At 41.1% G+C, this 27,231-nt stretch overlaps 1 protein-coding gene across 1 annotated transcript; it reads left to right on the top strand.

Annotated features, from left to right (window-relative positions):
* The first annotated feature begins 1,011 nt into the window (after window positions 1-1,011).
* Window positions 1,012-27,231, top strand: tbl1xr1a (TBL1X/Y related 1a). Its single transcript, XM_028404266.1, has 16 exons — window positions 1,012-1,304; window positions 13,981-14,046; window positions 20,366-20,467; window positions 21,387-21,532; window positions 21,665-21,890; window positions 21,971-22,103; window positions 22,806-22,947; window positions 23,332-23,395; window positions 23,585-23,682; window positions 23,766-23,826; window positions 23,911-24,032; window positions 24,123-24,197; window positions 24,307-24,434; window positions 24,671-24,836; window positions 24,923-25,024; window positions 25,106-27,231. Exons 3-16 carry the CDS (start codon window positions 20,410-20,412, stop codon window positions 25,130-25,132), a joined length of 1,548 nt encoding a protein of 515 aa, XP_028260067.1. The 5' UTR covers window positions 1,012-1,304; window positions 13,981-14,046; window positions 20,366-20,409; the 3' UTR covers window positions 25,133-27,231.

Raw genomic sequence — 27,231 nt, 5'->3', positions numbered from 1 at the left:
CATTAAGACCTGAAAATGAACATTTAAAAGGATTCCTCTGTTTTCCTGAGAGCACCACGGCTAAGGACGGCAGTTAGTGTAAAATACACAAGGTCCAGTGTAATGTCGTATTTTCATTAGCATCATTACGATGTTGAATTTTTGAGAATGCACTGTTGATATATTATTACAACTGGATAAAAAACAAAACATGTTGGAGCTTCCAGTTCAGGTGTAGCATTATCAGGTTTATCTAGCATGCTAAGTTTTACTAGCAAGCTCAAATCACACAGTACTACAAATCACAGCCTGGACATATTGGATTTTCGGAGTTAGCATTAGCTAGCATTAGCTAGTTAGCATTTGCTATCGGCATACTGATATACAGATATACTGTATATCAGTATGCCGATATTAATATATCGGCATACTGATACACATCATAACGTCAGCATATTAACATATCTCTAATATTGGCAAACTGATATATCAATAAAATCGGCAAACCCAAATATATTGATAACATCAGTATAACAACATGTTGATAATATATTGGTGATATTAGCATTCATTAATATCTGCATATCAATATATATCTGTCGGGCTCTGCTGCGTATTAGCTGAAATTAGGCTAAAACAACAACAACAACAACAAAACAACAACAAAACAAACAATAAAAAAAGAAGCTACATTTTTGCCACATTTCTTTTCAATTTGCAGGGAATTAAAGTGTTAAAATATAAACTAATGACATGATTGTGTAACATGAACCTATAACTTTGTCAGTGTGTGAACAGCTGCCTGCAGTCAGAGCCAGAACAGCTCAGCTACCACTGGGCGCCATTATAACCACTGTAAAACATCTGTATGCTGAATGATGTTTAAAGAAGCCCCAGTGAACCCCAGCCCGGCTCCGCCGTCCTCTTCCATACTGCGACACCCATTTTGATGTTTATGTGACTGGAGCTTCCTGCGGAGCTCAGGCCTGCCTCATTTTCTCCTGGCGGGTCAGCTGCTCCGTGTTTCTGGAGCCGTTGGCTGCCGCTGAACCGTTTGGCTCTTTTCTCTACTAGCGAGCAAACCTACATTCTAGACCCAACTGTACATCCAGCTCATTTTTAAGGGGATTTATCATCACACACGCCCGTGTATTCAAAACACATCGGTCATTGGGGATCCCTAGCTGCGGCTGGCCGGGTCTGAGGGCCGTTATAACGCTTTTTTCGAGGTTTAATAAGAGCTAGAAAACAGCGGTGGTGGAGGAGATTCCATATTAGGAGCACAGAGGAGAAGGCACCCCCCCGTGTGTGATTTGGAGCTTCTGGTGAGTGTTTATCGCCTTTTGACGTGATTAATGCCGTTATAAATGATGTCCTGGCGTAGAGGCAGCGCGTATGTCCGCCGGCACCGGGTTTGTTCGGGTTATTGGGCGGTTTTGAACGTTTATTTGTGTGTTTTCTGTCGGGCTGTGGGGGATGGGCAGCCTCAGCGCGTGAGTAGGCGCGCGTGTCGTGTGCATGTGTTCGTAGGGCTGTTCTCGTGCGTGGTTTGTGTTTGTGAGCGCGCCTTTCCTTCCTGCAACTACTGCCAGCTTCCAGTTAAAAGCACTTTATGGTTTTTATTTTTATTTTTAAAGACCTCAACAAGATAATATTTAGAATGTGTGCGTGAAACTTGCCACTGATTTTTTTTTTTTTTTTTTTTTTTTTTAGTAAAAGGTAAAACTTTTTTTAATCCCTTATATTTGTTATTTTAGATACTTTTTCAAAGATTTATTTTAGTTCAGATTTCTTACTTTTACATTAAAATGCATTGTGTTAAAATGCACTAGAAGCAAAAACAAAACAAAAAACCAACAACAGTTATAGATCAAAATTGAAACTTGCTGCTTTGAAACTCTCAGCATTTTTTTGGCCAGTAGTTGTACTAGTGTGGTGTAGTGTGTTTTTTTTTTAACCACAATTTAGGATAAGGTATCAGATTAACCTTGACTTTGTGCAGCGTATTGTGGATTTCCAACTGTGCCAAAGTTCACTGTAGTGGATTATTATGTTTTTGTTTGTTTTTGTTTGTATTTATTTATGTATTATTTATGTATTATTTATGTATTATTTTCACTTTTGGGACAATTTGATTGAAAGCTGACTAGAGTGCTCTGCAGCTGGTTGTTCCAAAGCCATGGGCGGTGTGTGTGTGTGTGTGGGGAATGCTCACACACACACACACACACCCAGGAGGGCCACTTGCCAACCTTGTGTAGCTAAACTCAATGACACAATGTACCAGTCCCAAATAAACCTTCAGTATCTGTGCTAGAAAGGTAAAGTCTGGCAACACTGTGTTTAGCTAAAAGTTGAAATTCCAGGCTAACTGGATTATTAAGGTTTTTGTAGGTGATATTTTCTTTGTATACACATTTGATTAACCGTATAAACTAATATTTCAAATGAAAGCTAGTACTGGTTCTGTTAAATAAACAATGGAACCTGGTGATAAAATGTTTGCATGAAGGGATTACAATCTCTGGTGTCTTTTGGTGTCTTCCGGGCATTAATGTTTATATTGCTATAGCCACAGTGTTAACACTAGCATAAACCATACAGATATTACGTTATACATGTCCTCACATAATGCTTAGTCTTTCCTCAAAGCACCATTGGAAGTGGTTATTTGTTTACTAATAATCCTTAATATTCTGCAGCTAGCCTCAGCTTGGAATATTAACCATTTAAATGTGTCCTGTGTTTTTGATTTTAAATTAACAGTACCCTGTTAAAATTCATGTGCAATGATTAACGGAGTGTAAACAGTGCAGCGCATAGCTTTTAGGATATGCTAAGAGGTATGCCAATGCGACTTTTTAAAAATTTCTTATTGCGACATTAGGGTCATGCGCTCGGACTGACGTGCTCGAACAAGCACAGTTTTAGTAAACTAGACAGCTAATTGTCAAAAATGTTAGTTCCGTATTCTACATGGAACAATTGTTTAAGCGTTTGCACACACCGTTAAAGCACAATACACAAAGCAGCTCGTCTTGCTTATGTGACTATACAACTACCTGATTGGTAATTTTGGATTAGAATGATGAATGACATGATTACAATCTGGGTATTTCCTCTCCTACCGCAATACACATATGTACATGTCAGCAATCAGCCGGCTGTCAGTCTTTGTGTCAGAGTGCAGCAAATAACAGAATATGTGTCAATGTGTCTGTTTGTCTTTGCACTGATGTGTGCCACACAAAGATGCTTTCCAAACAAACAGGCACTTGTGTCATCCATTGTTTTTTTAAGACATGTCTGTTCATTAAGTATAAAGTATATAAGTGCAGGAGTTGCTCAATACTTCGCTGTGTCTTCGCTGGAAACAGAAAGAAAAGATTTTCTGTACATGTTTAGTTTACGCTCAGCATATCACTGCAATCCTCTCAAAAATCATTGTGTTAAAAGGTTAGAGTCCTGCATATTGCAACATGTGATGGCCTTCCCTACAATCAAAAGTGTGTTATGATGAAACACCAGGCTTGCTGTATGCTTATCAGTTAATCTGCCAGTTGTGCAAAGCAGTTGGGCACTTTTTTTTGTGCCTCTGAACTGGCAGTGGAGGAAGTCACAGTGTCAACTGCTGTGTAAAAAAAAAAGACAAGTTGATATAGTGGCACGTGGTACACAAGGCATTCAACACACCTCTAATTATTCAGTGACTGGCTGCTGTTTCAAAGCCTGCACTGGGGTGTCATCACACTGGCTTCATTATGTGGTGTGAAAGAAGTTTTTTACTGATAACATTTATTGCAGGTATGCTAGCTTTTCACACAACTCTACTGTGAAGAATGCAAACATACTTTTAAACTCAGCTATTTTGAAGCCAAAACCTTGAGTTTTTACATTTCAGGCTTCATCAACTCAATAGAATATATGGTTACCAGTAGTTTGTTGAACTGGCGTTCTGAAATGGATGTCTGGTTTATCACCCAGGCTTCAAGGATATGCTATGTTGAGTGTGAACTAGTTTAGAGGAGCTGTTCAGGTGAAAGAGTGGTGTTTTGAATGAAGTAGTAGATATAGGGCGTGCTCTATATTTGGCGCAGGATTGCAGTTAATCAGTTCAAGCCTGAATACAGCTGTAAAAATATTGTGTTTGATTTTTGCATAGTCTATTTGTTCACGCAAACTAGACATTTGCTGTGTTTAAGTATGTTTGGCGAACTAAACGTACTGGTTATATTGACAGATTTAATTTTAGCTTGTTTGTGCAGATTAAATAAACCTAACTAGGTGCTGTGTGTACTGTGGAGGGAAGCAATTAAAAGCATTGGTTTTATTCATGCTAAAGTCTGGCGAACAGGTAGTGTGTGTGTGTAAAGGCCCTCACTGCCAACCATTGCGTGTTATCGACCATACGTGACACAAAGACCCCGTTCAGACTTGTGTAATCAGAGCGGGATTCTGGCTAGTTATGTCATACATCCGGGTTGACAGGGACAGTATCTGGGTAGCGTACATAAGCCAAACAGAAAGAACAAATGAGAATGAAAGAAACTGCATTTGCAACAAGGTCTGGATTTTATGACACCTAGCGGTTTGGAGGACAGCAAAGATGCTGGATGGAGCCGGATTGAGTGTGGACGCATGTGTGCAATAGCCAGATTTGAAAATAGGTCTGAACGTATTCAACTTAAAAGCTGGATTCGAACCCACTCTAGCTGGATTACCTTTCCCCAGTCTGAACAGGGTCAAAGACTAATGGCAGAAACGGTTTTTCATGTTTGCTCAAGTGCTGTGGACAAAATGCTTAAATGCTGCACTGAAGTCTTGTGATACTAGGGAAAACCATGGGATGCTTAAGCAATTTAATCAACTTAGACCTCCTTATCAGAGTCCTTACTGTCATCATTCTTTTTATCTTCAGGTCTTTTGAAAAAGTCTAATACAGGAAGTTAAACGACATCACAACACTAAATACAGTTTTATGACATTACTGTTGCATTTTCCAGCCAGGGTTGTGTGTAGCCCTTAGATCTACTGCGTACTTACATAAATTTAAATCTGACTGATATGTGCTGTTTTCCTAGACTGTAGAAAAAGTGTTCTGTCAGCGGCCTTGCTACACCTGCTCAGTATAAAACGGAACAGTCCAAGGTAATCGGTCATGCTAGTATACAGCATTGATCCCTCTAGTAGACTTTGGAATATAATATTAAAGCGTGTGTATATAAAGCTGTTATATACACACACTGGATTTGCTCATTTCTAAACAATGTAGAAGAACAAGCGATGAGCTTCTACAGAGCAGGCAGCTGCGTCATGTTATCTATGCAGGACACATTGATTACTTGACCTTAATAAATCACAGAGGAAGTGTGGTGGAGTAGTACAGTTATGTAACCAGTGCTCATCAGTGTTGTGAATTGAAAAGCTAAAGGCAGAATGGAGTACAGTGAGTGAAAATGTCTTCCTTATTTGGGTTATAGCCTGATATTACTGATGAGAAGATGCGTAAATGTGGAATAACTCTCGACAGGTAGAATAAGTCATCCTTAGCCGGCTAATATATCAGCTATGTATTAGATATGTCAGACAGCCCTTTTGGGGATCACCAGTATCTGAGTAATGTGATGGTCTCAAATAGTGTTTGACAAAGTTTTTCTTTTGGTGGACTATATAGCATCAATCACGTATGGACAATTAAAATAGACAGGATACACGGACCTCTGCAGACTTACTAAAAATAATTGCACGTATGCCAATCCAGCAGTTTGACTATTGAATGGCTGTGTATTTATCGGTTCCAAAGCTAATCATCTCAGCATCAAATCTGGCAGAGGCAGCCCGTCAAAAGAATATTCCTCATTGAAAATAACTTAAAAGCAGACTGAACCAACAAATCTTCAGCCATCATTAAAATTAAGGGGTCATGGTGCCAAAAACTGAAACTATAGTCCCTTTCACACTGGTGGTTTGATTCTTGTTGGCACCCTTTGCTCCTTTTCTCTCCTCTCTCTTGCTTCCTGTCTCTCTGTACTAACCACAAAATAATGTGCCCCAAAAGTATCTTTAAAATTGAGGCGTCAAATGCTGCTAGGGGGTATACCAATAATCACGTATTATAATGGGTGCTTATAGCAAGTCCCTGTTGTGTGACAGCAAGAATTGAGGTGTTTTTTTTTTCCACTGCAGGAGCCCGACAGGGGTTAATGCTTAATGCATTTATGCAGGAACTGGGCCACAAGACAGATCTGTGAACACAGAGAGCTACAGGCATGCAACATTTGCTCCATGCTGCGTTTGTGGTGGTGTAAGTTGACAATTCTGACGGTTAGTTTAGAAAACCCCCTAAAATTTTAAGATGCTAGGATTGATAAAGGCATTTTTACACATGAACTCTAAGGTGAATCAGGTCTGAACCGTGGAGTTGTTGTTTTTTTTTGTTTTTTTTTTTACACATATTGTGGTGCACACAGCAGGAGAGGTGGTATGTGCCAGCTGTGGTCTCACTGCTAGAAGTAGTCCTGTTTGGTTATGTGAAGGGTGGTGCCCTCCTAACGTGTAGAACATGACTTGCAATGATGTTATAACTAGGACTGGATTGATATGTGCAACATCAATAAAAGTGTAAAAAATAGCAGTATGAAACGTGCCCACTCCCAGTTTTGTTAACATATTAGCTCCATTGGAATTTAAACAGACCTCATACTAATATGTTGAAGTGTGTTGAATGTTTGGTAAAACAGATTCAAGCATTTGTATGTTACAATTATTATTGTAATGTACGTTATTGATACAATATAATGCAATCATCTCTCTTTTTAGTGTATATATTCCAAGACAATATTCTGAGCTGTGTAGAGGATAGTAGAGGTGCACATGCATTTGCTTTGCATGCACATTCAGGCTTATACACACACTGTTGACAGCAGTCACATGGTGTGTGTGGCTACCCCAGGGGTCAAGTTCAACATTGTAAAGAATGCATTGGTGCTCAGTTGACCCTCCCCCCTCCTCGCCCACAAGGCTTTGATGTTTACAGGCCTGCAGCCTCTTCTCCTCTGTGCTCTAGTGGGACCCATTGTGATTGTGTGCAGCCTGCACTAATATCTTTGGAAAGTCCTGTTTAACTATTTAGTATGAATTAAGATCGCTTGGTCATGTGATATTTTGGGTATTTTAAAGCAGTTCATTCACTGATGATAACTCAATGAGTGGATTTGATAGTGCAGTGTAACTTTGTATTTTCTGAGTTGCCCGTCATGTGGTTATGAGATCTACAATGGTTGTGGTGTGGCTGATACTCACTGTAATGTTTGGGGATGACAAACAGCCAGCCACTGATACACTTGACAAGTTGATTTGATGTTAACCTCAAAATTATATTATATAATATTTAATAATTATAAAATAAAAAGTTACTCGGTTTTCTTTGTTGAAGTTTCATTCATACATTCCAAACATAGCAGGGATGGCTTAGCGTTCTTCTAAGTTAGCATCACATTGGTTCATTCGGTTAAAAGCCAGTTTTTACCATAACTTTTGGATTGTTTGCGCATCAAGTAATACAGGGAGGTATTTTGACCACAGCATGGAGACAAGTGCTGGCAACTTGGCAACTCTCTCCCAGAGAGAAGACCCACACCACTACAATCGTGTGCAAAGCTGCTGCAGGTCCCGTCATCGCTCATAGAGCGGGATGCAAATACCTTATTTCAATGGCAAAATGAAAAAGAAAACACGGGCAACAGTACTGTTAGCTTAACTTAGCATCAATAGAGTTCAGTATTTGTAAATTCTGTCGTCATATTATAAAGCATTGTTATGCTTGTTTTGTTCTGTGAACCTGTGGTTAAATGTCTGTTGATGGACAGTTTGTCATTTCTGGTCATACCTTCTCTACATTTTAAATATTTGATGAGTTTTTTTGTGGAAATGTGGTATTGGTCTAGTAGAACCTTGGTTCAAAGTCTGTCCTGTGCTAGTCTAAGCTTACAGCTGTAAAGCTATCTAGCCAGAAGTTTCCCTGCTATCATGATCATTTCTAGCAACTAGGGCTGGGTATTACCATCAATTTCCTAGATCGATTCCATTTCGATTCTTAGGGTTTTAAATTGATTAATCACGATTCAATTCGATTCGATTCGATTCAATCTGAATCGATTCAATCTGCTCTTAAATAATGAAAATATACAATACGTTGCAAAATACACGTCTTTATTTTGTAAATTTGACAGTTCACATGTAACTGTAAACAAAACTGTCTTATCCTACTGTATTAAAAAAAGTGCAAATGTAAAAAGTGCTCATGAATGTTGCAGAAAATTGCACTTTTTACATGAAATTTTTTTTAAAAAGTATTAAATACAATCGTAGACAGTAAACTTAAACTGTCACACAGAGATCCTTGTTGAGGAAAAGGAGCTCATTGACATTTGCTGACTGTATTTTCATTCGTGTCACATCTTTCACAGATGTATACATCACGGGGATCACAGTTTCATTCAGATGTTTACGCTGCACCATAATGAGCTGCCGGAATCCTTCAGTTTCCACTGCCGAGTATGGGCGTAAATCTCTGCAAACAAAAGTTGCGATGGCCTCTGTTGTCTTTATGGGCCACGGAGACTCTGACGGTAATGCTGGCAGGTCCTTCAGTTTCTTTTGTTTTGCTCCGGGCGGTGTACTGTCGGAAGCTAAGTTTAGCGTAGTGTGGTACCTTGTCAGGTGGTTTCTGAGGTTTGTAGTAATCCTACAATAACTGAGCTCTGATTGGCATATCTTGCAAACTACCTTGGTTTTATCAAGCTCTTCGTCCTTTGTCCTTTTAAACTTGATTCCACACTTCGGATTTCATTTGGGATGGCTTGTCGAGCGGTGTTTTCCCTGCCTTAGCCATTTTGGCTGCGTGCCTGAATGACACGACGTACGACTGCGCAGCTGCGTCATCATGCACCAGAGTGCTGAGGGAGGAAAATCACACAACACAAAAAAACTCGATCTCATGCCCTATGAATCGATAGTGCAAAATTTAAATGGAATCGATCCGAAATCGATTAAATCGATTTTTTTACCCAGCCCTACTAGCAACGCTTTCACTGTTGCCAGATTCAGATAGAGTTTTGAATGTAGACGTTTTGATCAGGATTTTGAGATTCTGGGGGCCTGTCTGTCCACATTTAGTTCTAAATGCATTACCAGTTTTTTGTGAAATGTCTACTATCAAGTAATAATCTCTTTGCCAGTCTTTCCTCTGCTCTAACACGAACACCCAAGATGTCACATATACATACACTCAAAAGAGAGAAGTGACACTAGCACGGCTACAAATGCTATGAAAGGTCAGTTGCTTAACACAAGCGTCATTCACCGAGTTACAAGCACTGCAGAAAATGATAGACTGTCATGGAAATGCTCATTGGCACAGATGTGGACACTGTGTTGCCACAGTAGGACTGCTGACTCTTTATTTCTTCTAGGACTAGCTGATTACCGTTGACCTGGATTATACTTCTGCCTCAAACCCCTGCAGATGCCCCCCCGATCGTGAACCCTTTGACCTTCTGCATCGCTCCACTGCACCGGTTTCTTGTCACGGTGCAATTCACTGCCAGAGCAGTAGGGACTGGCTTTTTTTTCCTTGAATGGTTTGTCGTGAAAGTCTCTTGTTAATTGTTTAGCCTATGGCATTGCAGTGAACAATGGCGAGACAGAGCATATACACTGGAGTTAGATTTGGAGGAAAACACGTTTTGTTTTTGGAACCACCTTGTTGTAGGAGATGGAGAATGTGTTACGTAATCAGTAGTCAACAACAAATTTTTAAAAAAGGTGATGCAGGAGCGTGAAGTCCGAAATAGCAGAAATACATTGCCTTGAGTTTTGTGTCAAGCCAACGCTACAGAGGGCGATTCAACGTATAAATCAGCCTCATGTTTAAGGATTTAGTATAAACTGCTGAAGTAGGCTGTTTGTAACTAGTGAATGTGCAGTGTGAACTTAAATCTTGTTGTACCCCGGTGTGTTTAACCATCTAACCACCAAGCAGTTTGTGGGCATTTTATTACTGCAATATAAAGTTTTGCTCCTCTATGGAAACAGCATAATCAAGGCTCATAGTACGTGTATATGGTGCAGTATAAGATAACTGTATTTTAATTTACAAGTCAACGTGAACAGCAATAGTCATGTTATTTTGGTACTTGTTGCCTGCACCTCAAATAGGTGTTCAGATTCTGGCTGAATTGCAGTTGGCCTGCTGCTGACTGTGCACGCCTGTTACATCTCCTCCTGCTGGTCGTGTTTGTTTCTTATCTGATGTTTTTTTCTGCTTTTGAGATTAAGTGCGCTGTATTGCTGAGGACAACAAGCTTTTGATCTAGCATGGCACTTACACTGGGTAGAGTAATCGCAGTAGCGGAAATGACAGCGTTTCATATCCGTGGTTATTGTTTAATAGTGGGGTTTTGGTTTTACACAGAAATAACCCACGCAGGTTGTTGTATAAAGCTAACTAACAACCCCATCTTTATTCTGCAGTTGCTCACCTTTGGTCATTCAACTTAAAACATAGACGGCTTTGTGCCACCTTTGTCCATGCTGATGTTGTGCTAATAGAGGTCTGCTTCGGCACCACGATGCTGCTTTAGAGTGTAACAAATGCTCTGCCTTTCTGGATTTGTTTATTTCACACCCTATTGGTATTGAGCTGGAACAGCAATGGGCCTATAGTCTAGAACAGAATTATTAGACAAGCTAACAAGCCAATCACTATGAAGACAGTTGTGGACAGACCTTTGACACACAGTTGATTACTGCAATACTTTCTGTACTAGAAGCTTACAGACACAATAATATTCTGAGTTATTGCATGATGACGAGGTAGCTCTAATACACACCTGCTCTGTACTGTACTGGAAAAATGCTGCCAACGTGCAGAAGAGCAAAAGAGAACTGTGGAGGGGCTGCAGCTGCTCTGTGTTGATTAGGTCACGGTGGTCCACATGAATTGCACATTTCTCCACACCAGTACAAAAGCGATTCTTCTTTATTATATATGCAGAACTCCAGGAGTGAACCACAGATATGTTCACCTCTGGAGCTCTTATTGTAATGAGTTTTGAACGACCACTGAAGGAAGGCCTGTCTGTGTATGTGAGCTCATCTCCTTCTTGCTCTTACTCTCTTGCTGAGAACAGTGAGGATTAAGAACACTCAAATAAATAAAAAAAAATGTTATTGACGACGTGTTTTTTCTTTGGTGTGAAAACAACACGAGGGAGTGACCGGTGAGGGAGAGAATCAGACAGACAGGATGCAGTCCGGTGGCGTCTTCAAATTATACAATTTGACCTATATTTAATGTTTACATTTTAGAATCACTTTAACTCCACTTCCCAGATCCTAAATACAGTCAGTGGTTTTAAAAAAACAGTGTTTGAAGGCATGGACCTGCTCAGACATAGTGACGAGGACATGACAAACTGCAGCTTGTTTTGGGGCAAATAACCTTTGCTTAGCTGTACTAGTTACATTTTGTATGTTAACCACAAGCACAGAAAAACCTACACATGGCAGGAAGACATGTGTAAATATTAGAATTCTTTTTCGTCTGGCATCCTGACATTGCTAGTGTCCTTTAGGGCGCTCTCTGCTTTTTAGATGCTTTCTGATCAGAGGGCAAAATAATAAGGTTCCTGCTGGGAAGCAGTAGAAGCATCCACTCCTTGTCTTTTGGCCCTCTGTTTTTGTTTTGCAAAGGCAATGAAATTAAAACTGTTTATCAGAAGTCGCTGTTTATGTTTGGAGCAGAAATAAGACATTTTCTATACATCGGATGGAACAAACCACACATGTTTGTACCTATAAATTAATTATGAGTACCAGATCATGAGGATACACGGTGCAGCCTTATTGAAATATAAAGTCTGAACTTATCTTAGCCTTTAACAGGATCTTTGTGACTTTGATTTAGTGTTTCAGCCACCAGGCTTTCTCCTTCGGCTCGTGTATCTTTATGAAAGAAAGCCATGTGTTTGACTCCAGCTACTGTATATGTTGTGGGATCCATAGAGCATTCATTGCTTTAGAAGTTGTTGTGTTTAACTGTAATGCTGGGTTATTAAAATAGTTTTTGTCATATTGTTTTGGGCTCATGTCATGTCATGGACTCCGTGTTTAGGTAGTGGTATTGTTTTTGAGTAGAAGGCAGATTTGTTTTGTTATGCCTGGCATGGATTATAGTGTCTAATAAGAAAAAAAACATTTAAAGGCCAAACAAACATAACCCAGCATAATATTCGTTAATTCCCACTGTTGTCTAATGGACACGCTCCAGAGAGGTTTTTCATGACGTGCTTCTGTCTTCCTGTGAACTTCCCCACATATAAATTAACTAAAGTACCAGGTTGGATAAACATATCTGCCTTACTGGGACGTGTATGTCAGTGTATTGTGCATTTTTTTGGACTTGCTAAGTCTCCAGATTTCAGCTAATCTTACTCAGATTGTTCAGTCCTACCATGGACCGTTGGTCCAGACTGACCTCAAACATTCATCCACTTTAAAGACATAACATTATTTGGATTGAGGAGGCTATGGGTCAGCATGTCCTTGCCATTTAAACAAGCAGTTGAGGAAAGGAGATTTTTGTCAATCTTATAATTTTGGAGATTGTTTTAGAGCTTAAACTTCATTTTGCCGTAGTCACAGAATCAGCATTTTGTTTCAGGGATTGTTTACTTCTTTGGTCGAGAGTGGATACAATTCATCTTTTCCTCTGAACTTCTATTTAGCATAAATAGAAGTATTATGGGGTGTAAATAGGCTAGTGTTCTGACATCACAATCTTAAAGGGTAAATGATGAAAGCAGGTGTTTCATAATTTGTGTCTGATTAAGGTGATAACTATCTTGACAGCCCTGTGCTTACAAACTTCATTCCTGGCATGCTACAGCCATATCCTCCAGCAAGTATTTCCAGCCACACCCTACTACTCCTGATAACTTTCTCTGTGAGGCTAAACACTAAACACTACAAAGACAGAACGAAGGGAAAGCCAGAATAATCAGTGGGAACAATGACTAGAAAGAAGAAGGCAAAGGCCAGGTTGAACAAGTAGGAAAGGTGGGGAAAAACCCTGCATGCTCTGCGATTGTCACTGCAGAGTTTGGCATTCTATCAAGATAGCATTACTTCAGTCTGCAGAGTGAATATCACAAGCCTCATAAAGCTAGTTTTAGGCAGTGGATTTCTTGACATTTTGAATGGCCACCCACTGTAGGTTTAGGCCGGGAACAGGCTCCACCGGTGTGGTGTTATCTTCCTCTGCCCTCAGACTGGAGAGGTGAACAATTGTTGAATGCTGAATGAGGCATTTCAGTCCCTGACTGAACGCTGATGCTAGTGAGGGATTATTTTACATTAATTGCTTTTTACTGAAGTAGGTGCAGGCTGTGAAATATTGTGTCAAAGCAATATGACATTTGCTTGCTATGCTGTGTCAGCTGTAAAGGTTTATAATGGAGTTCTCTTTTACTAGTCCATTTCACACAACCTGCTAAAAGGGGCGGGGTTATATCTTTAATGCAGCTTCCTGTTCTGTGTGAATGGTACAAGGCGGAAAAAGTGGAATATTCTGTATTATGAAACATCATGAATTGCTTTATGCATGGATTTATTTCTGTAAAATGTCAGAATATTGGTGACACCCTTTTTGAAAATGATGCTTTGTAAACATCAGGCAGCTCTCCCCTTATAGCTTACCATCACATCCGATAAAGTATTGCAGGTAATCAACTGAAAAGCTTTAATTAGACAATGTTTTTATTTCAATCAGTTATAACTGCACAAAGTTGTGTGAAATGATAAATGATATTTGTTTAGTATCATAAATCATCTTCTTGTGTAAGTGATGTTTTTGCAGGCCTTTGTAGTAAGTTGTTAAGACACATACGTTTCTCCCCCTGTTTTATTCTTAAATTTACCCTTAAACTGTCTTTGTTGCAGGGTTTGGTCCCATGGTACAAGGCCCTGACTGAATATTCCGGTGGTGCATACAAACCTACTACTGTGGTGAGTGATCTACTGGCAGGCTGTGAAAAGGTCGATTCTGGTAGCAGCATAAAGCTTGTTACATACACGAGAACAGAGAAATTAGTTTGTTTTGTTGAGTCGGCAAGAACAAAAACAAAGTTCATTTCGGCCGGGATTTTTATATTTACGAGAAAGGTGTGCGCAGAACTCCATACACGGCTCTCTGGTTTTGGTCTTGAATATGTTTCACTGCTGAACAACAGCAGTAACAGTAGAAACAACCTGTGAGACCTCCCAAACCAGCGCTCCAAGAAGAGTGACGTCATTTTTTTTCTCAGAGCGCCTTGTGGAGTATGCAACGAGCTTAAACCATGCAGACTTTGCTGTCTGAGCCCTGACATGGAATCTGAGAGTCTTGTCATTTCACAATGAAAGTGAATAATCATAATCAGCATAGCATAGATTACTTGCTCATTGAGGCTGGGTCTTGTTGGTTGATTAGGCTTCCCTTTGCCAGTTGATCAGTCAATAACACAAGTGGTGTTGTCAGTGCAACAGTTTCCCTATTTTTAGATCTAATTTCCCAAACCGTGTTGCTTCCTCTGTCCTTTTGTTTTGTCTTGTTTTGCTCAGGAGATCTAAAGTGTTGGAAGTGAGTGTGATCGGAACTTGAAAGCATCGGTTTGCTTCCTATAAGGAAAGCTGTGCCCTCTTCCTGTTTTGTACCATTAAAAAATCAGGCAGATTTCCTATGAACTCTGCCCTGTAACGCACAACACAGAGGTGTCTCCATGGTGACAGCTCTGTTTCTGTTTACATTAAAGCAACGACTTTCTGCCCAACATGCTAAAATTGTTTATTTGATAGTAAACTACAATGCTGTGCTGTGACAGCTCTCACCCACTTTGGCACTTAGCTGTGTTAATGTCAGTTCAGCCTTATTGGAGGATTTTTGTTTTCTTCACTGCGGAGGCCTCAACCCTGCTTGTTTGTTTCATTCATACAGTAGTAATACAGCAGTGTAGAACTCGGTCGGTTGTTTACAAGACAGCCTTGGTTTTTATGGCTGTTGTGGCATTTCTCTCTAAAATGTAAAGCTTTTAGAAAATGTCCTCCACAACTGATTTCAGGATGTTTTGTATTTTTTTATTAATTTAGTTGTGTTGAATGCTGTCGGTCTCACAAGGCCGTTTTATGTAACAAGAGAAGAAAGAAGTCTTTGTTCTACAATCATTCAGCTGCCCATATTGATACAGTGCAGCAGTCTGCCCAGAAATCAGTTCGACTGTTACACAGAATGTGCTCCCATTCCTCAAACACACCACAAATATTCCAGACACTTCTCCACTAGTATGTCCTAAAGGAAGTGAAAAATTCCACACCTCTTGCAAAGGGCTTGTCCCCGGTTAACCCCAAAGTGCAAAACCATTTTATAGGAGATAGTTAGATATAGATGTAGCCTAGGATAAAGATTTATCTGTGGACAGAGATACAGAATTGTATATTTTGGTGAAGGTATGGAAGGTCAATAAGGGGCACAAATGTCCTTAATTTAGAGTGGTGAGGGTGTAAGGGTGCTTGCTTGTCATTTCTGTCAAAAGCTTGAAATGTCAGTTTAGCCTTATGTTGACAAGTGCGGAGCTGAAAAAGGTGCTCGTCTTATATTCTAGCTTCCTTTCTACCTGGTCACCTGAGACCCTCTGCTGTCACTAAATTGTCTCATCCTTTTTGTCATCGGATGTCTATGTCTATAGATGTTTAGGTAAGGGAAATGCATTAGGATTAATGGCAGTAAAGATGTTCAAAACAAAGCAAAGACTGTAACCGGGGTTTAAAAATCATTGCATAATATCTATTATTACATAATTCCTCAGGGGCCGTGCAGGTTGTTGGCTACTGACTGGACTGACAGTTCAGTTGAAAGTGATGCCCACCTGCACCTATAGCAGTGCTGTTGCTCCTTTAATGTACCCTGATGCGTGCATCAAGGTAACATCATGCCTGCTTCCTTTTCAGCTTGTAAAGCCAGGGTCTTTAGAGAGTCTTGGGATTCTGATTTAGGCGAGGTCTTCTAATCTTAAGTCAGCACGGCAGCTCACTGTGCGATAACCACCGCTGATTCAGTGGCCCTCACTGACCTGCTGCATTCGGATGGACGCTAGCTGCCCAGAGCAGGTTTAACTGCCCGTCAAGTGAGGCTAGCTGGCAGGGCCTACATGCTACCATCTGTCACCAACAGACAGCTAGCCTCACTGACCTCACACAGGCCACGTGAGGCCGAACTAGGCTTGCCAATGCAATCTGTCACTCCACTAGACCAATAATCCTAAAGAGGGGGAGGAAAGAGTCACATGCAGATTGTGTTGTCATTGTACTGTACACAACTGTACAGTGAAGTGTATCTCAATGGGCTAGTGCAGTAATGTAGTTGTGGTCAGTAAAATATATGGGATTATAGTGCTGTGTAGTTATTCCTAGCAGAGGTTGATTTATTTTTATGTATTTATTTTTTTAGTTAAAGGTGCGCACACTGTTCCAGCTCATCCCATCCCCCACTGCCTGAATTTCTTTTCGCTGCTCTCTGAAAATAGACCCAAAGCATCAGGACTCAGACAGAGCCTTTAAATAGGAATGAGCCCCATTTTTTCTGCACTGCTGCGGAATAGAGTGGAAGCAGCAGCCATCACAGCTTGGGTCTCCTTTTCGCATTAATGCAAAAAAAAAAAGTCCTTCAAAGAACATGAGACCTAAATGGAATAATATTATCACGTCCTATGAGAGACAGGAAGGCAGTGGGAGTTTGAAGAATAGTTCATTGCATGCTCCAAAAAAAGCCTCTAACAGAGACTGGAACTTACACAAAACAAAGTGACTAGACTGGTCATTCACAATTAAAATGCAGAACTGTAACATTTCAGCTTGGATGCTGACATCCCTCACACTCATAGTGTGTCAGGCTGTGACGCCTCATTTCACCTTAGCTGTCGGAGGGAGGACAGCATGCTAAACACCTCAGCTATGTGGGGACCTTTTAAATTGAGCAATGACAAGACAGGCACAGTGCCACGACCACATGGACGGAAAGACGCTGTAAGACTTACTGTAACAAACTAGCAATAAGCACTTAGCTTGCACTTAGCTAAAGCTTGAATCCATGTTGTAGCCTGACAGCATATGTTGGTATTACTATTGAACCAATGGGGTCCTGGAGCTATTAAAAATTGGCCGTCTTTGCCTTTACGTATGTCAACATTTAAAAATATTAAAAATGTGATTGAGCACATTATAATCACTGAGACTGATTGCAAAAAAGTAACACTTGATCAACACTACGATCCATGCAAGTTCACTTGCCATTGCCTGAAGAACAAGATGTAAACAAATAGAAGTTGAGGGCAAGTGCATATGTTCTAAAGAAACATTAGTCACTTGTAGGCTACGGTAGACAGGAGCCTAAAGCAGGCTATAATGTCTTTTGTTCGGTCATTGTGATTAAACTGCTTTGAGGAAACGTGCTGCATGGCATGGAGTGATTGTGGTGATTATCTTTGTGCCTCTCTTTGCACCCTCGCTCTCTCACTGAACTGTGCCTGAGCTGTGACTTGATTTAAGATTTACTGTACAGGCCAGTTTGCCACTGGCAGCAGTCACGGGGGTGGGGGTTGGGAGTAATGCAGTGACAGAGATTCCCTTCTCCTCTCCCATCCCCCCTCTCTGTTCTCCGACACTGTCAACGCTGAGGCTCCAGGCTGCCAACGGTGGCTCCACAGCGCCACTGCAGTGGGCTGGTCGCAGAGGGAACAGCAGCTTTCTGTTTACAAACTCGTGGTCTTTCCCAGGCACCACTGCTCTCAGGTGGACTATAAGCAGCGGGTCTAATTGATTACTGACTTAAGTGTCTGTACTGCTCGATCAGTGATCACTGACCCTGTACCAACTACCAGAAATGTTGTATAAGTAATGTAATTACTTAATATAAGTTGATGAGTTGATAAGCTGCTGTATTTAGTGAACTAAAAATGATCAAATCTGATAAAGTAACTCAGCTGTGTTATTATTCCTTGTGTCAGAGTTTTCACAGTGCAGTGTGAAAATGTGTCTGGTCTGTCTGTGTATGTATTTCACTTGGTGTTGTAAATATAGATGTTTGATGTAATCTGGAAAGATCAGTGTGGGAGTTGGTCGAATGTCTTTTTAATTACCTTCCTCTGAAGTTTATTTTTAATCCCCCTGTGGTATTTTCAGCATCTGTCTCACATTATGTCATGAACGCACTGACCACAAAGGGCAGGGGTGTGGCATGTTTCACCAAGTGTGTAGGCAGCTGAAATGTAAATATTTGCAGTATGGCAGTGTTGTAAACTGGAGGTGAAAGCAGTCTGACAGCTGCTTATGATTTAATAATAGGCTTAATTTAGTACAATGTGTCAGCAGTGCCAGGGTTTCATTGGGATATAGTAGTGGCTCATTTTAATACAACAGAGTACAGCTACTCAATAGCTGCCCCGCTAAACAATCTCTGTGCTCACAGTTGTCTCCATGGAAAACAAATCCTCTCTCATTGTGGGCAAAAGGTCCAGGCACAGATAAGTATTGCTGAGCCAACATACCAGAGAACAACACCACCGTTTCTCCTTGCAGTCTCTTGGGTTGTGAACAGATCCCTAAACAGCTCAGCCATAGCAGCCCAATTCTCCTATGAAGGTGATGCAAGTGGCCCTCAGTATAGTGTAAAGGACTGCTATTGTTGTTGTTGTGGTTTGACGTCACTGAATTAGCAGTAAATTGCAGATACAGACACTTTTGCAGTGCCATGCAATGTGCAATTGTATCTTGTATGCTGCTGCTGTTCATCAGGTTATCATTAAAGATTTATCTCCTGTTCTTATTACTGTGGAAAGTTTATGACCTGATGATCGGTCAGAGAAGGAAGAAATGCTTGTTAGCACCTTCTGTCCGTTTATTTGACATGCTTTGTTATGGCCACAGGTCATGCTAAATGTTTAGCTGCCCTCATGATGAAAATCTAGCATCCTGGGAAAAGAAATGTAACCTACTGCCCACAGTACCCAGGAGTTTCATCCGCTTAAATGCCATTAAATGCACAGAAAGTCTCCTTCTCCTGGGAGAGGGGGCGGCTGACACAGAGCTCCAGGCTGTACTCAGCTGATTATTCTCAGGGGAACTGGGCTTTGAGCTGGTCCTTATTTGGAATCGCCTCTCTGTCTGCGGCTGTGGTTCCCAGTCATTTTTGTTCACACACAAACGCAGCGCCAAATCGAGAACCCTCTGACATGTGCTTGGGTGCACACAAGTCATACCACAGGACGTGTTGGAGTCCTGCTGCTCCTGCTGGAGTATTTTGTATGAAGAGGCACCCAAACCAATGACAATACGTTGGGTTGGGTATTTAGTTTCTGGGTTTTTTTTCTTTTTTTTTGGCAGGATATTTTTGTGCCCACATAGAAAAAGGGAACTCCATGTGCTACCAAGATTGGTCACAACACTTAAGTGGCCCTTTACTGTGTATGGGAAACACTGTCAGTCCATCACATTTAGAGAAAATGTAATCACTGTTGGAAAGTTTCATATAATTTCAAAACACTGGAAGGTTTTTATAGGTGCACTAACACAATTAAATGCATTCAAAGAACTGTGCTCAGCACTTCTCGGCAGCTTCATTTCTGAGCCAAAGAGGTTACTGGTTGCTCATGTGGTGATGTAGGCAGTTGAGGAATGCAAAGAGGTTATGTAATATCCAAGAACAGAAACTATGAAGCTACTGAGGGCAGTGATGAAAAGCCTTTATGATCCCATCAGCCCAGTTGCCTTGATTTTAAACTCTTGGGTACTGGCTAACAGTAGAAACACAGTGCACTCAGTTATCTGCAAAGAACTTACATTGATCAGGCATAACATTATGACCCCCTCTTCCCATAGTGCATCCTGGTGCCATGTGTTCCCCAGGTTAGCGATGTAAAAGTAAGATTATTCATCAAACCAGACCACCTTCTTTCATTGCACCGTGCCCATTGTTGGCACTTTTGGTAGTGGACAGGGGTCAGCATGGGGACCCTGACTGGTCTGCAGCTATGCTAGTCAGACGATGCTCCATTGTTTTGCAGCAAAGGCGGAGGTAGGGTTAAATTTTTGCCCGGCCAGTCTGCTGTGTCAACAGATTGACTTCACTAAAATAACAATGTATATCAACAACATAACACAGCACTTATGGTTTGGCTTTGGAGTGAAAGTTCAGTTCAGGTTGAGATTTCTGTATACATTTAAAAAAACATGTAAACACATACCTGCAGAGTGGTGTGATTTCCTTTTCACTCATGAAGTTCTCTCTGTTTTTCAGGTTAGGTGTGTGCGTGCTGACCTCATGGTGTAACAGGAGTAAAGATGAGCATTAGCAGTGATGAGGTCAACTTCCTGGTCTACAGATACCTACAAGAGTCAGGTATCCCTCTCACATTCTTCTTTTTTGTCGTGCGTTTAATGATGGAGATGTGATTGCACTGAACTGTGTTTTTCCAGTATTTACAAGTTTAAAACCTTTATTTTTTATTTATTAATTAAAATAGAATATATGGACTTTTATCATCATTTGCTTGTCATGTCACATTTGAGGCTGCGATTTTGGAAACTTACCATCAAGACCATTATGATAAAAATTACATTAAAAAGTTTGATGGTTGGTTAAATTTAATGGGACTGAAGTTCATTTATTAAATCAAATTCAAGATTGAGGCAAACAGCAAAAAGGCTATGTTTGGACATACCTAACCTAGGTATGTAACCTAAATGGCAAAGGGTAGAAAGAGTTGATGCCACGCTGTAGATCCACTACAATTGAATCTGTAGATAAATAGAGATAAAAAAATAATTTTTACCTCTCCAAATTAACCATACAAAAAACTGTCTATATAGAATGTACCACCAGTAATATGTGCTTTTTTTCTAAATATAATACATTTTCCCTCCTTTTACCTTTTCTCTACAACAAAGGGTACAAAGTTAACATAACTCATCAGTGACAATAGATGTATTATGGGAAAAATGCCAGGTTGAAATCACGGTAAGAATGAGCAAACATTCGTGAAAAAATGACTTGAAAAATGAATGAAATGAAAATTCTGAGGCTGTTTCTTTATCTGGGCCCCTCCACCCATGATGTGAACAATGCTGCCCATGTGACCATAACAATGCAGCTCCATCTGTCACCGATGGAAAAAATTCCATCGTCACCAACTTCAGCTTTTAGCTTGGGAACATAGTGAACGTGCGCCAGCCTTCGAACAGTGGAGACGTATAATGCATCATTATATTTTTTAAAAGGAAAAAGTAAAAATACACTCGGTCTCTGTTCTCCTCTCCAGGGTTCTCCCACTCAGCATTTACCTTTGGTATAGAGAGTCACATCAGCCAGTCCAACATCAATGGTGCTCTGGTTCCCCCTGCTGCCCTCATCAGCATCATTCAGAAGGGCCTGCAGTACGTGGAGGCTGAAGTCAGCATCAATGAGGTGAGAATGCCAGACCAAAGACACAGCTGGTAATTTGAATAGCTTTTTTTTAGTACTTATTTGCAACAACATGACATGTGACGTGACATACTGCAGTGATCCTTCTTACTAATCTTTAATCTTACTTTGCAGGATGGTACGTTATTTGATGGCCGGCCCATTGAGTCCTTGTCCCTGATCGATGCAGTAATGCCGGATGTTGTACAGACGAGGCAGCAGGCTTACCGGGACAAAATGGCCCAGCAGCAAGCTGCGGCCTCAGCGCCAGCATCGGCCACTGGAGGCAACATCGCCGGCAATGCCAAGAATGGAGAGAATACTGCCAACGGGGAGGAAAACGGAGCCCATCCCTTAGCAAGTGAGTGAGACATTTACAGGTTTGGTGGCTCACTAGGTGTTTTGTGTGTGTGTGTCTGACACATTGACCTCTGTGCTCAGACAACCATGCAGACCTGATGGAGGTGGACGGAGATGTGGAGATCCCTCAGAACAAAGCCATGGTCTTGAGGGGGCACGAGTCAGAGGTCTTTATCTGTGCCTGGAACCCAGTCAGCGATCTGCTGGCATCAGGGTGAGTCCTCTTTTTCTTCTGTTTCCTCTTTCTCCCATGTCTGAGACACAGCCATGTAGTGGCTTGTGTGTGGGTGAGCGATATAGGAAAATATTGACATTACTGTTTTCATTTATATCTTGACACTTTTGCTATATAAATTAAATCTGATCTGCAAAAGGTGGAAATAACGTATATCTCATATTGGGACTCATTGATTTGTCAGTGACAGTAATTATTTTGTCATTTACATTTTTGTCCTGCGTGTGATGCTTTTAGCATCCTCCAAATTTAAAATGTGAGCGATGTAATTGTCTGTCTATGCTGTCTAAAATTTGTCTGTGTGCTCGATCATGCCCACCAACACTGTCACTGAAATCCTTGGACATGTCTTTTCAACAAAGCTTGGGGGTGTTTTCTTTTGTAACATTGTCACTCTGGTTTTGGTTAACCTCATTTTCTCCTTTATCTTTCTCCCACTGACATACACAAGTTAGCATGTGTACTGCTGTTAGCTGCTCCCCTTGATACCCTGAGAACACTCAGACCAGGGCATAGCCGGCATGCTGACTGAAAAGGCTTCACTAAACGAACAATTTTACTATCTGTTATCAAGTCAAAAATGTATAAAGTTCTTATCATCATCGACCTGAATTTTCTCACGGTCATGTTTCGAGATCATTTCATCGCACATGACTAAGCTGCTGCGTGTTTGTGTCTTAGGTCGGGTGATTCAACGGCTCGTATCTGGAACCTGAGTGAGAACAGTACAAGCAGCTCCACACAGCTGGTCCTGAGGCACTGCATACGAGAGGGAGGACAGGACGTCCCCAGCAACAAAGACGTCACCTCATTAGACTGGAATGTAAGCATGCAAAACACACACACACACACACACACACACACACACACACACACACACACACACACACGTGTGAGGTAACATAATACATGAGTGCATGAACACTTCTTGATGCCAAAATGAAAATGTCAGAATGTGAAGAAAAGATTGAAACAACAGTGTTCAGAGCTCAAAGATCCCAAGGTTGTGCGATGTATTTGAAGATATCAGAGGGTGAAAAGCCTTCAGCTTCAGCTGAACCAAGTCTAAAAGCAGAAGTTTACTGGAAAGCATCCGCATTAATGTACATTGTACAGGGTCTGGCCTCTTCACATAAACACAGCAACTGAATTGGTCAGCAAACAATATATACCCTATAATAAATACCCTCCTCTCTCTCTTTGACAGAGTGAGGGCACGCTGTTAGCAACAGGCTCCTATGATGGCTTTGCCAGAATATGGACAAAAGATGGTGAGATGTCTTTCATTTTTCTGTAATTCTGCAGAGAAATTACAACATGCTGATTGCTGTGAGGGAAGTTGTTATAACTGTGGTAATTGTTTGCTAATCCTGTGCCTTAAACAATGCTGCCACTTAGTGGCAGGTTTGTATAATGTCATTGAATGGATTTCTTTTTCCTCATTTTGTGTTACTCCACAGGTAACCTGGCCAGCACTCTTGGCCAACATAAAGGTCCAATTTTTGCCCTTAAGTGGAATAAGAAAGGCAATTTTATCCTGAGTGCAGGAGTAGACAAGGTAAACCCTCTTCCTGTTTAAATAACACATGCTGCTCTGAGTGATGTCTACACTGTATAGTCACTGTTCATGTGTCCTGACAGACAACAATCATATGGGACGCGCATACAGGAGAAGCTAAACAACAGTTTCCTTTCCATTCAGGTACTAAAAACACCCTCTTGTATTAGTTTACTTGTCGTAATGCAGTGTTGTGATGTAGCCTCTTGATGTTGCTCTTCCCCACAGCTCCAGCACTAGATGTGGACTGGCAGAGTAACAACACATTTGCATCATGTAGTACAGACATGTGCATCCACGTCTGTAAATTGGGACAGGACAGACCCATTAAAACATTCCAGGGACACACGGTGAGTGCTTTGTGTCACCTTAACATTAGAGATCAAACATTTTGGTCTAAAGTGCTGACACCTATTCTTATTTCCTTTTTTTGTCCCTAGAATGAAGTAAATGCAATCAAGTGGGATCCCACAGGGAACCTGCTAGCCTCCTGCTCAGACGACATGACGTTGAAGGTGAGCTATGAACTCTGTTGTTTTATCTAATAAAAAACAATTTGAAGGCAGCTTAAGTTAAACAAAAGTGGTGCCAAACAGGTAATATTCAATGTTTTATGGTCTGCAGATCTGGAGTATGAAGCAGGACTCGTGTGTCCATGACCTGCAGGCCCACAGCAAAGAAATCTACACCATCAAATGGAGTCCCACCGGCCCTGGAACCAACAACCCCAGCGCTAACCTCATGTTAGCCAGGTAGCCATGATGGAAAGTTCCATATTCATGCTGAGGCAAATCATTTGTAGCCAGTGATCAGTGACTGTACATTTGACTTAAACAAGTGCAAATGGGACTTTTACAGTTACATTTTAACATGTCATACAAAGACTAATGAACTCTACACTCTGTTTCACTTGTGACCAGCATGTGTGGGAAGAAAACGAGTGAATTGTAAATGTGTCCTGTCTCACGCCGTCTCCTGCCGTCCACAGTGCATCGTTTGACTCCACAGTCCGTCTCTGGGACGTGGATCGAGGCATCTGTATTCACACTCTCACCAAACATCAGGAACCGGTCTACAGTGTGGCTTTCAGCCCCGATGGTCGGCATCTGGCTAGCGGCTCTTTTGACAAATGCGTGCACATCTGGAACACACAGGTAGGAAAATAACTTGCACCGCTCAGACTCAGACGCAGACTCTGCAGTCTTCCAGAAGCAAACTAAAAACATGTGTGTGTTTGCAGACGGGAGCTTTAGTCCACAGTTACAGAGGGACCGGGGGAATCTTTGAGGTCTGCTGGAATGCGGCGGGGGACAAAGTGGGAGCCAGCGCATCAGATGGATCTGTGAGTGTTTCACCAGCAGCTCTCACGTTTTTACTGTGAAAAGGTATCGGTCCCTACATCTTGATCTCCATTTTGTTTCAGGTGTGTGTATTAGACCTTCGGAAATAGTGCTGCTGTTTGTTGGAAGCCATGGACCGACCATGAATGTGTACATAGCCAAATGACTGTCCCTGCCTGCCCTGCGTACTGCTCACGCTTACGACTTCGGCCCCGCCCAGCGACAGACAGGAAGCAGGAAACAGGAACAGGAAGCAAGCACCCCGACACAGCAGGTCCAGACACAGGGATGAACAGATGGACAGACAGACAGACGGATGGATAACAGGGGCGGATGAAAGCGTCCCTCTCCATCTGTGCAGACTCTCAGAGAGATGCAGAAGGGACGTATTGGAAAAAGAAAAAAAACTGATAAAACAAAAAAACATTCTAGATCCGTATATGTACCAAAATTTGGAAGCGGTTTTGCTTTTTTCAATCTTTAAACCACGTTCATCGTCATGAAAATGAAAAACAATGAAAAAAGTGTTGATCTTTGTTACTAGTCGGATCTCATCGTGCTGACATATCAACTTCTCCACCACAAAAAAAATAGGAAGGCACTTAGTTTTTTTTTTCTCTCTCGTTTCAATGTTTTTATATATTTTTTTTAATCTTTTGGAGGGAGGGGCCATGAGGGGTGGAGGGCTGGTCAGGTCAGAGTTTAACAAGTGACACACTCACACCCAGCAAACAGTTCTTAAGTCCTTACCATGATTACAAACCAATGTGGCAAAACTAAAGTGTTTTTTTTTTATTTCCATGTGTAGCCTGTTGGATTGAGGTTAACTAGGCAATGCAGTTGTTCAAATGTGGTCATGTGAAACCTTTGTGCAGTGTTTGATCTGGATGCTTTTGCCCACGGTTCTGCCTGCCTGGTTGAAAAGGAGAGATAGATGGAAGCCTCGGCTGAGAGGGTCAGGCCAAAGAGAAGCCAAACAGTGAACTTTACTCCATGATTTTGTTAGACATCATTCAGGTATGTCTCACACAGCTCCATCTCTGGTCCCCTTCATTGCGGGGGAACAATCTGCCTGGTTAAACACCACAGTCAGAAATGGCTTCACTTCCTTTGGCTTCACCCTCTTGGATTAACTAATTCCAACATTCAGATTATTATTATTATTAATGCACCCCATTAAAATATTTTTATAATCAAAACCCTAGGTTTTTTAAACTATTTTATAAAAAGGCGGCCACCCAAATTTTTTGTGGCAGGGCTGCAGGGTTGAAGTAGGTCAAATGTAAAACATGTCTCGGTGAATTCAAACATCTGCCGTCTCACCTTCAGTCTTTACAAATACTCTGGCTTTGTTGTGACGGTCCCTGCTGGCGAGATGATTTATACTCTTTTAAAGGCAAATTTGAAGTTCAACTTTTTGTAATTTCTTTGTAGATCTGAAAAAAGAAATGTGAATTGATGCTTTATCGGCAGTGTTAATTTCCATGTTTTGTTACTTTGATGCAGAAAGTAAAGAAGGTTGACCTTTGCAATGTAAAGCTTACAGAGCGGGGGTGTCATCCTGAAGGCACCTCGTCTGGGGAGTGATTTTTTTTCCCTTCCCCTGGAGCCAAGTACCACTAAATTTGTTTTTTTTGAACCTTGTTAGGAAATTTTGTCCCCTGACAGGATGTTCTCCTCAAACAGTAACAGTAAGTAACAGATTAAAGGTTTTTATTTTTTTTTTTCAAATGAGCTCATGGAGATTTTTAGTCCCTTTTTTATGAGTCATACAGATGTTTTGTGGCAGATTTTGCTCTGGAAGCAGATCTGATCTAACTGGCTGAGTGTGGAGTTATATTTGAGCCTTCACAAAATGTGACGAATCGCTGTCACAGCCATTTAGGAATGATTTTTAACATTCTTTTATTCTCCCTCCCACAATCTGATCTAAAATCTCTACAACGATAACTCCATACCTGGGTTAAACCTTATGGCTGGAACCAAAGATACTGGTGATATTCAGCTGAAGTTCAGTAAACAGGCTCGTCATAAATTGGCCAAATAAAGATGATTTACTTTGTGCAGGTTTGAGCTTTAGTTTGGCTTCGGGTTTAATGAAACCTGCCTCCCAAGAGCTCCTCTGCCTCTGAGAAACATTTGTACAACTGCAAATTAATTTATTTCTCCTTGTATTCCCTGTAATAAATCAGACATTTCTGTGTTAATA

This window comes from Parambassis ranga, chromosome 4 (genome assembly GCF_900634625.1).
Source record: "Parambassis ranga chromosome 4, fParRan2.1, whole genome shotgun sequence".
NCBI lineage: Eukaryota > Metazoa > Chordata > Actinopteri > Ambassidae > Parambassis > Parambassis ranga.
Note: the sequence above shows the minus strand (reverse complement) of the source record. Positions and strands in the feature narration are given on the sequence as shown.

Coding starts and splice junctions, on each gene's coding strand:
- tbl1xr1a (XM_028404266.1), top strand. CDS start 20,410: ATGAGCATTAGCAGTGATGAGGTCAACTTCCTGGTCTACAGATACCTA. Junction 21,533..21,664: donor CTGAAGTCAGCATCAATGAG/GTGAGAATGCCA, acceptor CTTACTTTGCAG/GATGGTACGTTATTTGATGG. Junction 25,025..25,105: donor CCAGCGCATCAGATGGATCT/GTGAGTGTTTCA, acceptor ATTTTGTTTCAG/GTGTGTGTATTAGACCTTCG.